This window comes from Grampus griseus (genome assembly GCF_964374135.1).
Source record: "Grampus griseus genome assembly, chromosome: 16".
NCBI classification, from domain to species: Eukaryota; Metazoa; Chordata; class Mammalia; order Artiodactyla; family Delphinidae; genus Grampus; species Grampus griseus.
In genome coordinates, this window is record NC_139010.1 from 52,663,113 (window position 1) to 52,678,600 (window position 15,488).

The 15,488-nt window shown below is 44.4% G+C and overlaps 1 protein-coding gene across 1 annotated transcript; it reads left to right on the forward strand.

Annotated features, from left to right (window-relative positions):
* Positions 1-9,356: 9,356 nt before the first annotated feature.
* HHEX (hematopoietically expressed homeobox) lies at positions 9,357-15,162 on the forward strand. The gene is made up of 4 exons (XM_082673510.1): positions 9,357-9,784; positions 11,900-12,078; positions 12,276-12,326; positions 14,049-15,162. The coding sequence occupies exons 1-4, from the start codon at positions 9,421-9,423 to the stop codon at positions 14,259-14,261; spliced, it is 807 nt and encodes a 268-aa protein (XP_082529636.1). The 5' UTR covers positions 9,357-9,420; the 3' UTR covers positions 14,262-15,162.
* Positions 15,163-15,488: the final 326 nt, after the last annotated feature.

Here is a 15,488-nt window from a genome sequence, read left to right on the forward strand (position 1 = left end):
TCATGTCCAAGATTAAATCCTTGCTTTGCTATTTATTCGCTCTGTGCCTTTGGACAAGTTGTTTAACTTCTCTGGGCCTGTTTCCTCATTTATAACATGGAGTTTTTACCTATCTGCTGGATTACAAAAAGGGAACAAAAGTTTCTTGGGTTTCCAGCCTTAGAGGGTTAATAAGGTGGAAAGTAATGAGCCTACAGTCATTGTGTGGCTAGTTTTCCATCAACTCGAAGGCTGGAACTCCATGTGTAACAGCCTCCTGCTCTGCTTCCACAGTCATCGCTCCTGGTGATCACGAAAGAGGAAGGCCTCACACACTGTGGCTCAGCGCCATAAGCCACCCGGTTTAGGAGCTGCTGTCACCACAGCAACTGCCCCTGTGACTGCTGCTCTTGTCCATATTCCTTGTCCTCATTCCCTCTGAGACTTCTTAAATATTCTGCTCCATCCAGATGTTCACCTTCTCATTCAGAAAAACAGAATGGCTCGTTCTCCCTAGAAACCCAGCAAGCCCCTTTTGTACTCAGGGTTGGGCTTTCAGCCTATATAATCCTGCTCTTTCTCCTAGAAGTGCTGGGGTGACACTCAGTGACCCACATTTGATGATGCCATCTTGATGCCAGGGACAGTGCTGGGTGTTGGTGGAGGACACGGGTGACTGAGACACAGCTTCTGCTCTTCAGGAACCATTAGGCCTCTCCAGTCTTGGGGACTATACGCTATTAAGTGCAGTCCCCCAAATCAACCTGGGCAGTCATCTTCTCTTTTCCTCTTTTCCACTACTCCCACTTCAACTATTCAATCTCCCTTCTCTGCTTCCCTCTTCCCCATCTCAAACACGGCTCTTCTCTTTTTAGCTTCAGTGGCTGAGTGGCTGGAGGGACTAATAATCAAGATCATGAACTTAGAAGGAGAAACAAATCAGAACCATCTTCCCTAAACTAGCAAAGATTTAGGAAATGTACAGCCCCACTCCTTTTATCAATTTTATTTTCCTTCAACATAAGCCATGCAAATAGTATTTTGTATAATTTAGGAGGTTGAAAAGTCAAACAACCAAAAATTGTTTGCCTTTCAACTTGGGAGAAGGAAAGACGGGCTAAACTAATTTCTTTATAGCTTATTGCTTGCCACCAGACAAAATTTATTCTACTCCTTTCAAACAGAAGGAAGTTGAGAACTTACCGGGTCAGGTACAGTGCTAAAAATTTTAAAGGCAGTGGTACATTTAATCCTCACAACTGTATGATATAGGTGTGATTATTAGCTTTTTTTTTTTTTTAGGCTAAAATAAAAAACATAGGCCGAGAAAAAGTAAATGCTTTGCCAAGGTCATAGAGTTAGGAAATGTCAGAGAAAGGTCCATGCTTTTAACCAGTGGGTAATACTAACTTTCATATCTATGCATATATAAAAACAGTACACAAAAAGCCCAGATGCTAAGCAAAGAAGAGGGAAGAAGATTAGAATGTCATCCATGTGATATCTGGTTCATTGCTACACTAAGAACTGTAATAACTGCAGAATCTTGAGTATTAGCTTCATTGAACTTTCCAGCTCTTGAATCTTCATGCGGTGTGTTCATTTTAGTTAATTCACTACAACAACAACAGCAATCAGAGAGTCTAGAGTTTGTTTTTATGACATTCATTCACCCATAATATTACAACAAAGCTCCTAGAGGGCAGGGACCTTTTCTTGTTAATCTTTGTATCCTCTACAGTATAATAGACCTCAAGTACATTTCTAATTGAAAAACCTCCCTGTAATAAAAGATTCCCAAATCCAGATGACGCACATTTATTTCAAGCAATATTTACTAGAGCAATGCTCTATTTTTTTTATTTTATTTTTTTTTGCGGTGTGTGGGCCTCACACTGCTGTGGCCTCTCCCGTTGCGGAGCACAGGCTCCGGACGCGCAGGCTCAGCGGCCATGGCTCAAGAGCCTAGCCGCTCCGCGGCATGTGGGATCTTCCTGGACCGGGGCACGAGCCCGTGTCCCCTGCATCGGCAGGCGGACTCTCAACCACTGCGCCACCAGGGAAGCCCAATGCTCTATTTTCATAAAAGAATTAGTAGATCCCTCTGGTCTGCTTCTCTTCCACCATCATTGTTGTAGTTGTCATCATCATCATCATCATCGTGATCATCATCACAGCAACCACTGTTTATCGACTGTTTAGTGTATGCCAGTGATTTACGTGCAATAACTCATTTAATCCTTATAACAGTATTATGAGAGAGACATTATCACAATCCCTATACTACTTTTGAGGAAACTGGAGCTCAAAATGGTTGAGAAACTAATCAAAGCTCGCAATAAAAATGGTGGAGGTAGCATTAAAAAATCACATTGTTTTTTTTTGTTTTTTATTTTGTTTTTGCAGTACGCGGGCCTCTCACTGTTGTGGCCTCTCCCGTCGTGGAGCACAGGCTCCGGACGCGCAGGCCCAGCGGCCATGGCTCACGGGCCCAGTCACTCCACGTCATGTGGGGTCTTCCTGGACTGGGGCACGAATCCATGTCCCTTGCATCGGCAGGCGGACTCTCAACCACTGCGCCACCAGGGAAGTCCAGCATTGTTTTTTTTTTTAATTGAAGTAGAATTGATTTACAACTTTGTGCCAATCTCTGCTCTACGGCAAAAAATCACATTTGTTTGACTGTGCTATTAGGTGCTATTGAGCACCTACTACATGCCAGACACTGTTTCAGGAACCGTGTTCAAAATTCAAAAAGTACAAAAGGGTATACAGCATAAAGTCACTTCCCATCTCATTCACACTCCCCTCCCCTACCTATGTGCCACCACGCAGTTCTCTTCTAGGCAACTGATGTTATCAGTTTCTTGGGACCTATAACTTCAGGTAGGAATTTCCCTTTTAGGTCCAACATTGGCATGATCAATATCCCCACCTCTCCTGATAGTCTCAGACATCTTTGATGAGTTATCTGAAGCAATTCAGTATTTCAGGCCCATTTCACAGCTGGGGGAAAAATGTGTCCTCGGGAAGCCAGATTATGTTTTATCTGAGGTCATTGCCAAGCAAGGGAGTGGGTTCCTGTAGGCTGCTCACAGTGTCTTTACCATGAAGCACTTTACTCAGTTTTCTAGGAGGTGATCATCTCCAGCGCTTATTGATTCCCACAGTTAGGGTTTCCAGAATGTTTCCCCTCTACCTCTCTGAACTGAAGATTTCTTTATGACCCCCACAGTCCTGCTGAGTAAGACCTGCGACTTCTTTGTGGTTGGGGCATCATGACATTTGTTGCCTTTTCCTTTTCTCAGAATCGAATCTTTTTTTTCCAGCTAAACTATTTTTTAAACATTTTTATTGGAGTAGAGCTGCTTTAAAATGTTGTTAGTTTCTGCTGTATTGTAAAGTGAATCAGTTATACATATACATATATCCACTTTTTTTTAGATTCTTTTCCCATATAGGTCATTACAGAGTATTGAGTAGAGTTCCCTGTGCTACAGAGTAGGTTCTTATTAGTTATCTATTTTATATATAGTAGTGTGTGTATGTCAATCCCAGTTCATCCACCCCCCCTTTCCCCCTTCGTAACCATGTTTGTTTTTAGAACAGAATCTTTAGAGTGCTCCTTAGAGTTAAGGACAGGGGAATTTTATGCCCATAAGATCTCAAATGATTTCATGAAAATTAAAAAATCAGGACCAGAATCTAAACTGGATTTAAATTTTTCTTCGGACATTCGGTTCCTTGGTAATAAACTTCTTCTTCCTCTCCTTTCTAGGGGGTGATTAGAAAGGACACCTGCCTGGTGAAAAAATGCAAATGAAGGAACACAGGATCCAGGGAAGTAGGTTGGTGTGCTGAATAGAAAGGGTCCATGGTCCACACAGCAAGAGTCCTGGTTCATCATTTCTGGTTCTTTCTCAAGGATTGTTGCCTGGGAGTTTAGATGAATGTCCACAGATTTGGATTACATGTCAAAATATCACTTCTGACATTGTAGCCTTTGTTAAAATTATTATTCATGTGACGTCCTTTCATCATTAAAAAAATAACAACAGCTCTACTTAGATATAATTCACACCATATAATTCACCCATTAAATATTTTTCTTTTCTGGATACTCTCAAAGTTGTGTAACCATCACTACAATAACTTGTAGAACATTTTCATTACCTCAGAAAGAAACTCTGTACCCATTAGCAGTCCACTCTTCATTTATCCCCAACTTCCTTAGCCCTAGGCAACCACTAATCTACTTTCTGTCTCTATAGATTTGCCTTTTCTGGACATTTCATATAAATGGAATCATCTAATATGTGGCCTTTTGTGTCTGGCTTCTTTCACTTAGCAAAATGTTTAAGTTCACCTATGTTGTAGCACGTGTCAGTACTTCATACCTTTTTATTACCGAACAATATTCCATTGCTTGGATGTACATTTTATTTATTCATTTATCAGTGGATGGACATTTGAACTGTTTCCACTTTTTGGCTATCGTGAATAATTCTACTATGAACATTTGTGTACAAGTTTTTGTATGGATAAATGTTTTCATTTCTTGGGTATACACCTAGGAGTGGAATTACTGGGTCATATGGTAACTCTATGTTTAACCTTTTTAGGAACTGCCACAGTGTTTTCCAAAGCAGCTGCTTCATTTTACATTGCCACCAGCAATGTACAAGGGTTCTAAATCTACACATTCTTACCAACATTCATTATTTTGTTTTTTAAATTTATTGTTGGCTGTGGAGTCCTAACCACTGGACCGCCAGGGAATTCCCGTTTAGAGTCATTCTTTTCTTTTTTTTGTTTTCTTTTTGGCCACACTGCACAGAATGTGGGATCTTAGTTTACGGAGCAGGGATCGAACCTGTCCCCCCTGCAGTGGAAGTGTAGAGACCCAACCACTGGGCCGCCATGGAAGTCCCTATTTTGTTTTTTTAAAAAGAAATTATTATAGTTATCCTAGGAGGTATAAAGTGGTATCTACTTATGGTTTTGATTTTCGTTTCCCTGATGTCTAATGGTATTGAACGTTTTTTCACATGCTTATTGACCATTTGCGTATCTTCTCTGGAGAAATGTCTATTCAGATCTTTTGCTCATTTAAAAAATAGGGTCCTCTGTCTTTTTGTTATTGAGTTCTTCATCACTTTTTTAAATTGAGCAAATAAATATCATAAGCTCCACCCAAAGCTCAGTGGTTGCTAAAATCTACCCACATTACAGTGTTATGTAAAGTACATTACAGTATGTAAAACGTGAACACCACTGAAGCAACATCGTGATGACTACTGCCTGTGTTTTCCAGAGCTCTGATCCCATTCATGACATGACAAGATATTTCTTTTGATCACAGTAGCATCTTGTAAGTTAGTAAAACCCTAAAACACTAATTAATTAGATTTTGTCAAATTTTAAATAAAATACAATGAAATAGAATTAAATGTTATTATAAAATCAATCCATGCTCTCAAGCTATAGCTCATTTGAAGTTTTACTTCTATGTACATTTAATTACTGAAAATAAGTTGCAAAAAATTTACCTAAACTCCTACTAGATAAACTAGAGGTGAGAACCACATTCCCTTCTTACAAAGTTTGGTATCTTGCACAATAGTAGTGACTAAAATAAATGGTGCCAAATTTTTAAAGAGAGTCTTCTTTAATTCAGAATATAATTAAAATCTCATGTAGCTTTATTGGTTTTAGTATCCAGCAGAGAAAAAATATTGAAACTCCAAGAGATTCTGAATTAAATAGCTACAACAGTTTTGTTTTATTAGTTCTGACTGGGTGAAAAAAAATTTTAAGGACAACTTTGGGAAAATCTAGTTCTTTTAGAGCCCCAGATGACTTTTAAAACAATAAAACAAACTATAAAACCTACACAAGTGATATTAAAAATTATGTAGTTCAATGAATGTGACATTCACAAATGTGGCTGTAATTTTTTTTTAACTATAGCGAAATGAACATGTCTGACGATTGGATTTAGAAGAGGTGGTGTTATATAGCTTATCAGAATTAAGGGCTTCAATTTGCTGGTTAGGATTACGTAGCTGAGTTGGAATGTTACACCAATGCCTTATAAGATCCCCATCACCTCACAGGGTCTGTGAGGTGATGGGCCTAAATCAAAGAAAGGAATGATGCTTCCTTTTCCTACATTGATTATTTCCCTAGTATTTTAGTATATACTTTTGGAATGTTTGTAGACTTAGATCTTTTTGGCTGGTGGCCGAGTCATGCACAGAATAAACTATAAACTCATGCTATTTATGAAGATGGAGAATGAAGGCTGGCCAGTGATTTACTGTAAGGGCATTAAATGAGTTGGAGTAATCATCTCAATTACTTGCTAGGTAGAAGGGGCAGGAAAAAGGAGAAAAAGATGAGAGAGAAACATTTTGTGAGAAAATAATAACCACAGTTACCTGCTTAGTTTAAAACAGACATAACTTCTGAAGTCCTTTAACATAACAACTGTCCTTTCTTTGTCCCCAAATCCCGTCTCTGTCCTTGATACACAGAAGAATACACTTCACTTTCAGTCTCCCAGCACCTTCCTGAATTCTCCATCAGGCCATGTGAGGAGAATTATGGCTGGTGGAGGGGGCACGACATCAGACCAGACCCCAGAGAGACCGATGATTCGCAAACGGCCCCCCACAGATGGTTTCCAGGAGGAATGCACTACGTGAACTTGTATGCAGACTTAATAATAATTCAAATAATTTTTAGCTTTAAAAAAAAACCAAAACAGTGTTTTTATTTTTTAACGTATAGATTCATACTTATTTTTAAAGTTTTTATATTAAAAAATTTCAAACCTACAGAGAAGCTGAAACTAGTACAATGAACATCTGTATGCTCTTCACTTAAATTCATAAATAAATAAATTTTCTAATTTTGTTTATCTCCCTCTTTGTGTACATACATATACACATATGTATATATTTGTGTATGTGTATCAATTTGAAAGTAAGTTGCAGATTTCATGACCCTTCACACCCAAATACCTTAGCTTGTACCTCCCAGAATAAGGACATTTCACCCACAATACCAATATCACTCCTAAAACAATGAACATTAATATAATAATGTCATCTAACATACAATCCCTATTCAATTTTTCCCTATTATCCCCCTAAATGTCTTTCAGAGCTTAAAAAAAATCCAGAATCCAATCAATTGGGGCGATACTATGAGACCTTGTGAAAATCCTCATCCTCAACAATGTTTCACTTGATGGTTCTGGATGATTCTTGAATGAATTAATACATTTTCTGATTTTATCAATGTTTCTACATTTGTTAGCTAGCATTCTTCCAGCCTTACCATCTACCATCCCTTTCTCTCTCTGAGTATCACTGTGAACAGTAATACTATGAACTCTTCTAATCCATAGTTTTGATGCTTAAATTACCCTAAATTTGGCCAATGGAAAACCCTTCAAGCCGGTTCCTGTTTTCTGTCTGTGGTTTCTGGCACAAGATACCTGGAGCTCACCTTGTACATGTCCTGCCCCAGACCTAGAATCAGCCACGGCTTCAAGGACCTACTTACACGATGAATAGGTCACACATCCACACAGTTCAATTCTCCAAAGAGTCACAAAGTGTACAGTACATTCTCCTTCCATCTCCACCTCTCCCTTCACAGACAGCAAATGTTATTAGGTTTTTGTGTATCCTTCCAGAGATAGTTTGTATAATAAAGGCACAAATAGTCTTACCTTCTCCCAACGTTTTAACTGAAACATCGTCAGATTTTGAAAGACGCCTATGACCCCAACCCAAAAAGGTCAGAAACCTTTAGGTTAAGCCCTAATTGTTTCAGATGAGAAAAGCTCAGGGAGGGTGACTTGAAAAGTTGTATTGAGGACACTCACATGTTATTCCCTGGACTTGAAATGTTAGTTCCTCTCTAGGCTCCTAGACACCTACTCATTTTTCAAACATCACTTCCTTGAGGAACACTTTCTCTTCCTTAACACATCTCCCTCACCCAACTAGGTGGTGTCCGCTTGTTATAAGGTTTCAGGTTATCACGTACTTCTCCTTCCTAGCACATATATAAGTCAGTGTATTAAAATTTGTTTCCTGCCACTGCGAGGACAGGAACTACATCTGTTCTGTTCACTGCTGGCACACAGTAGTTGCTCAACAAAAAAAGTGCGGACTGAAACTTGAACTCAGGCCATCCGGCTTCCAGCCCACTCTTCCTACTGCCTTCCCACTGCAGTCGGAGAAATAATCCCAAGATGTAAATAAAAATTCTCAATAGAAAAAGCCGGGAAGTTTTTTCATTTCCACCATTAATGGAGGACCTTGGCAGAAACCGCTCACCGCGAGGTGTGACGGCCGCAGGAGGGCGTCAATCAAGAGAATGCCCCCTTGCCCCGCAGGCGAGTGGAGCCGCACAGAGCTGAGGCCACACCGGGTAGCGCGTCACAGCTTCAATAGCAAACACGTGCAAAAAGGGAAAGCGGGGCTGCGCGCAGCTGCGATCCCCCAGGACCCGGGGATAGGGGACAGGGAACAGCCCCCACTGGGTCAGAGAAGACTGCACAGCTTCTGCCTGGCGCCGTAGGATCCAGGCCTTCCCTTGATTCCTGCCCGAAGGGACTTCTGCCAGCGTCCCCGGGGAAGTGGCTGAGTCCCGGAGCCCACAGATGAAACGGGCTAGAGAGCAAAAGTCCGCAGCACCTTAAGTCTAATCGTCCTTACCACGCTGGGACGCAGGCAAGGGCCGTGGATCTCTCTCCTTGGAGTTGCCCCAGGAACCCAGGGCACTCTCTCCCGCTACGAGCACTCCCGAGACGCCCAGGGCAACAGCCAATGCTACCGTTACTCCAGGGAGCGCGCTGACCACGGAGGGTGCTCTCAGGCCTGCGAAGGCGCGGCCCGACCAGGGGCCTCTACGCCTGCGGGCCCCGAGTCCAGTCGCCCTTTGCCTGGGCCGGCTACCGCCTCCCCGGTCCCGGGCCTGGACGAGTGCCCCCGAGTTTCGGCGGAGATGCCTCGCCGCCGGGGCTAGGGCCGCTTGAGGCCGCCTTCCAGGCAGCTGCTTGCCTCGCGCCTCGCCTGACGGACGCGGCCCTGGGCTTCCTTCGAGGGCGTCCCGGGGCAGGGTGCCTGGAGCCCCGAGCGTCGGCGGCGAGGGTACAGCCGGGCTTAGGGTCCTAAGAGCCTGGGAGCAAGCGCGTCCCAGGGGCGGGGACCTCGGCCGGCGGGGGCGGGCCAAGGGTGGGGGCGGGAGACGGCTCCGGGGGCTCCGCGCCATTGGACGCAGGGCCCAGCGGCAGGAGGGGGCCAGAGAGCGCGGCCCCACCCCGCAGTCGGCAGAGCCTATAGCCGGGAGCGCGGAGCGCGGATAAATGTAGCGCCGCGGCGCGGGCGGCAGCTCTCCGAGGGCCCGGAGCGCGGCGGAGCCATGCAGTACCCGCACCCCGGACCGGCGGCAGCGGGCGCCTTGGGGGTGCCGCTGTACGCGCCCACGCCGCTGCTGCAGCCAGCGCACCCGACGCCCTTCTACATCGAGGACATCCTGGGTCGCGGGCCCGCCGCGCCCACCCCCACGCCCACGCTGCCGTCCCCCAACTCCTCCTTCACCAGCCTCGTGTCCTCCTACCGGACCCCGGTATACGAGCCCACGCCGATCCACCCCGCCTTCTCGCACCACTCCGCCGCCGCGCTGGCCGCCGCCTACGGACCCGGCGGCTTTGGGGGCCCTCTGTACCCGTTCCCGCGGTCGGTGAACGACTACACGCACGCCCTGCTCCGCCACGACCCCCTGGGTAAGGCGGCCGGGGTCATGGCGGGGCCGAGCCCGGGCGGCGGCGAGAAAGGCGCCACCCGGCAGGTGGCAGCGCCCAGGAGGCGGCGGGGGCGGAGGGGAGGCAACAGAAAGTTGTGGCAAAAGCGATTGAAAAGCGGCTGTCGGGCGCGCGCGGGGGACGGCAGGCGCGGGCCCCGGCGGCGGGCAGCCCAGTCTGCCCGCACCATGACTCAGATTGGTTTTCCTGCACCTTGCAGGCGTCGGGGCGCGCGGGCCCGGGCCGGACCTCGGGCGCTGCCGCTGGGGCCGGCAGCTGGAGGAGTCCTGGGGTCGCGTGTCGCCCGGGTGGGCTCCCTTAGCTGGAGGGACTGGGAAGGGAGAGCCAAAGCGCCCCGGGCCGCCCCCGCGGGGCAGGGATAGCTGCCGGGCCGGGGTGGTTACGGGGCTGGACCTGGTTCAACAAGCTTGTGCAGTGAAAGAGCCTGACCCTTTCCGTTCATACAGGAAATCTTGAGTTCTCGATAGGAGTAAATCTGGTTTCAGAAGCTGTTAAGTGTTTTCCTGGCTGCATGAAGCAGACCCTTCCCCCGGAGTAGTGCACGCTGCTGATTATTTTATCGACATCCTCAATACAGACAAATTCAGGAAACACTCGACTTCTGATAGCCGGGATCCGTTTTTCTGATATTGTTCATTTCCTCTGTGTGGGATGTGACTTTATGGCAGCTAAAATAACCAGTTGCTTCCCTTTTTTTTTTTTTTTTGAGGCTGTTTTGCCCCAGTCTGAATCCTGACGTAAGCAAAATCTCGAAAAAACAACATCGCCAACTTTAAAAGCATTTAGCGCAGGCCTGCAGACCCACGGACAGACGGACGGACTGACCCACACGTCTTTGGAATAGGAAGGGCAGCGCGGACACGTTGGCCGTATAGAGTTTGCGGGACTTGTTCCCTCAGTGAGTGGCCTAAGAAATAAGCCACCCGTGATCTGCACTCCGGTGGCCCTTGGTGCCCCCGGCTAAATGAAACGGGGCTCCTTGCCTTGGGCCACCAGGGTTTTAAAATCTACTCTGTTATTGGCAGCCTCTGCAGGCACCCTGGAGACAACTAACATATTAATTAATTGACATTTTAATGTCATCAGTATTATGGTGTGGTCCCTCACTCAGTTCTCCACCTTCCTTTCTCATCGCTAGAGAGATTTGGGGGGGATTATATTTTAGTTCTTTTTTTTTTTTTTTTAGTTACTGTGTTTTTGATTCCATTCCTGAGGGTTTGATGGCGCAGGCCCGGTGCGGCTCTGTTTGCCTTCTGGGCCAGAGGGGGACCCTCAGCCAGGCCGGGCCTGGGGGCAAACGCTTTCACAGAGCGCGCCCTGGGTTTCCTTGGGTTACTGCTGGGACTGTGCAGGAGGAAGCAAAGGGTTTTTCGAGATAGACCAACAGGAAACACATTGACGGAAATGTTGCCATAACCCACGGGGTGGCTCTAACTGGCCGCCCCCACCGGCCGGGTGTGAAATCAGAGGAGGCCCGGCGCCCTCCAGCCAGGATGGGAAGCTCCACGCGCCCTGAAGCTTGCTCTTGGGCCGGAGGGCTTCCGTTGTAGCCAGGCCGCTGGACCCTGGCAGCAACGCCTTGGCTAGTGTGACAGGCCCACTCTTCCCCAGCCTAACGGATATTTGGAAAGTGCGGTTCACCAAGGGAGAGGACCTCTCTGCAGGCCCTCTAGACTAAAAAAGTTGTGTATAAATTTTGAAAGCGACTGATTAAAGAGGGTCATGGTATTTTAAGCTCAACCTAGAGTCGGTGTTCTTTTGGGGATCAAAATGATTGTATCTAGCCATGGGTGTGATGGTGGTGTGTGTCTTTGAGCATACACGTGTGATCTTTGTGCACATGCCGTGTAGATGTGTGACTTTGGATGTTCCTGTGTCTGTGGGTATGATGTGTATTGGTGGGAGCGTGTTGGGTCCACGTCTCAGGGAGTATACGTGAATGTGTCTGCTTGAGTGTCCCGTAGCCTCCCCTCCCATTATTTGTCATCCCCAGTGCAGGCAGGGCCGGGGTGGGCCACGCCGCTTCAGGGCCCTCACTAAGAAGCGGCCCTCACTAACCGTCGCTTTTGCCCGCAGGCAAACCCCTGCTCTGGAGCCCTTTCCTGCAGAGGCCTCTGCATAAAAGGAAAGGCGGCCAGGTGAGGTTCTCCAACGACCAGACCATCGAGCTGGAGAAGAAGTTTGAGACCCAGAAATACCTCTCCCCGCCCGAGAGGAAGCGTCTGGCCAAGATGCTGCAGCTTAGCGAGAGGCAGGTGAGCTCGCTCGCGGGGCGCAGGCAGGCTCCTGGGGCGTGGGTCGCGGGGCAAAAGGGAGACAGTGGAGCCACAGGGAACTTTGGCGCGCCTGGATCGCTGTTTGGCTCAGCAGCTCCTGAACGGCTTCTCCCCGCCTCCCCAGGTCCCTCGGGATTCTGAGCTCTTGGCAAGTTTTCTTTCTGTCTTTCCTGTAGGTCAAAACCTGGTTTCAGAATCGACGCGCTAAATGGAGAAGACTAAAACAGGTATTGACATGGCTCTGTTTCTATGGAAATAAATATTTTTATCATGTTATCTCAATGCGAGGCCTGTTACAGGTTGTATGCAAAAGTCATTTGAGGGACTATTTAACCTCTTCACCTTGATTAAAAAGGCAAATAGTCCTGCTGAAATTCAGGATGAGTTGTTCAGGCGGCAGTAATGCTAAAAGCACCTAATGCGGTTCCTATATCAATTATGCTTGGGTTTTCACACACTGGCTAGTAAAACTCCCAGCTAATTGTTTTATAAACCCCATATGTTGTTTATCTAATTAACGCAGGAAAGATAAAGTAATTGACAGTAAATGACTTAAGCAGTTATCTTTGGGAGAAAATTGTTTCTTTTATTTACACAGCCACAATAAAACTAGGCAGAGCTCAAGGGTAAATATAAGGAAATAAACACTTTTAAGTCTTGTTTGCACTGTTTTTTAGAAGAATTAAATATCAAAGTGTTAAAAAATTATTTTCCCTCTAATTCTAGCTCTTAAAATGAATATAAAAACAGTAAGAGAATATCCAAGCCTGTTTGAAAGGCAGCTTAAACTTTCTAACAGTCTTTCTTCCAATGACCTTGTTACGCAATATGTGATAAAAAGTAAAGGCTAATTCAGTTTTTAAAGAAGCTCTGTTGACTTAAAGCTAAAGATTTGTTTTTGATGTCCTAATCTGGATGTCTTCTCCAAAGTTATCTGACAAATGCTGAATTTTTCATTTGCCAGTCTATATACGGTTTATAATAAATGAGATATTTTTGAAACAATAATGAGTGGGGAAATTGAAAGCAGCGTGCATTTTAAAATTTAGCGATAAATTTCAGATTCCCTCTCAATATCTGATCTTGTGACTTGTTACATAGTTGTAAGCTTGGTAAATCTATTATTCTATAGTCTTGCTTTAGAAAAAAAAACTATAGCAGTATATCATAATATTTCTTCATAGTGTCTATGTGCATTTTAGACAAAAACAGGATTAAAAATTTACTAACTTATTTGGTTCTTGGTCAAAGGTAGTTTACCAGGGACTTTAAAAACAGTGGTTCCTATGTAATATGGGAATATTTTCCAGAAATTTCCTCCAGATTTTAAGTAAATTATATTTGTCTCTCTTTCCAGTTAGCAACATTCTTCCAGTTCTGCATTTTTTCTTTGCCACGATTGTGTAACTTGCTACACATATTTATGTGTGTATATGTTTGTGAACTTACTCCAGAAAATGCATAAAAAAAGGATTCAGTCTAATAATTTTGAAACTTTATCCTTAATTCACTATTTAGCATTCATATTTTTTAAATGTCTGAAGACTTTGTTAATTGGCAAGGTTTAAATATTTGAAGAATAAAGATAGTGTGTATCTGTAGTGATCTAATTTCTTTTTCTCCCTAAACTTTTAAGAACCTTGAGACCATGGGTCTGGGCTGGAGTTAAGCCTTCATTTGACATAACACATTTACATTTATATTTGTGATTGGTGGTTCTTATCTGGCAAGAGTATAATCTTTCTCTGAATATGACAGGAATTTTATTTCTTCCAAAGTGAGAAAGAAGCACAAGTATGTATTTTCTGAATAAAAATATTATACCTGAAAGCAGTTGATAAGCTAAGAATTAAAAAGATGGTAGAAGATGAAAAGACATTTGATTTATGTCTCTCACTTCTTCATATCTCATGATCCCACCAATCTCCATTTTCATCCTCTTCATTCAGGAGAACCCTCAAAACAATAAAAAAGAAGAACTGGAAAGTTTGGACAATTCCTGCGACCAGAGGCAAGACAGTGAACAGAATAAAGGTGCTTTGGATAGCTCTCAATGTTCGCCCTCCCCTGTCTCCCAGGAAGACCTTGAATCAGAGATTTCAGAGGATTCTGATCAGGAAGTGGACATCGAGGGTGATAAAGGCTATTTTAATGCTGGATGATGACCACTGACATTGGCATGTTCAGAAAACTGAGCTTTGGAATAACATTTGCTACAGAAAATCTCCATAGATGAACCGGAAAACTATATGAGAAAGGGAATCAATTTTGGGTATTCTGGAAACCTAAAATGTGTGGTGCACTGGCTAAATAACAAACACATTGAAACCTTAATTTTGACTTAAATAGTTTATGAACTGATTTTAGATTGTATGATAAAGGGACTCTTCACTGATTAAATTCACCCCCTTTTTAAAAAGTAACTTGTTTTTTCTATTTATAAAAAGTAATTTTGAACTTTTTTGTTAAATTTTTAAGTTATAACTTTAAAGATTTTAATAGGAATTTCTTGAATGATTTTTCTATAAACTGTTTCTACATCCCACTTAATGGAAAAGTAAAGGGACATCCCAAATCCAGAGGTATGCCTTGGAAAGGGGGCCCACAATTCAGGCAGCCTTGTAATATTTTAAAGGAAACATTCCTTACTTTTTTGTTACATTCTTACACTGCTGCCTTAAATCCAAAACCATCTCAGAGCTCTTGTCTCAGGGATGTATGTGTTCTTTTCGTCACAGAGATATATAATCAATATAAGTTGATAATCTTAAATGCTTGTTTTGCACTGTCACTTAGAACCTGTTTGACCAAGGTGTTAAGGGGATAGTACAGTCCAGTTCAAGCAGAGAAACTGACTCATCAGTGACTAAAATTAATCACAGATGAACTAGAAGTAGCAGATTAATTAAATGTAAGTAGATTGTAGATATTGTGTTTTATATTAAACAGTGTTTATAATGTGTGTATATATAATTGTTCACTGTAAAAAAGACATGGCCAAAATGGTTTGTTTGTTTTTTTTAAATGAGTAACTTGTATATAAAATAAATCCGCCGGTGGGATGACTGACCTCTTTGGACCTCTCATTCTTCGATTAAAACAAACCCACACCTTTTCTTCCAGCGCCTGGGGTGACTGGCGCGGTGCTGGGCGCTGGGGCCGGGGCAGGGGCGTGGGGTCCGGCGCAGGAGCGTCTGGCGGTGCGTCTCGCCGGCGCTCCTGCGGCTCGTGGCTCCTGGCGTCCTGGGGGCGCGGTTCTGGCGCTGGCACCTGAAAGGTAGATGTGAGCCTTTCCCCGGGAGTTTGCTGGGGGTTGGCGGGGGACGGGGAGTGGTGTGTGTGTGTCTGGAGCAGCGGAGGTGGCTCCCGCCTGCAGACCCCGAGCCCCG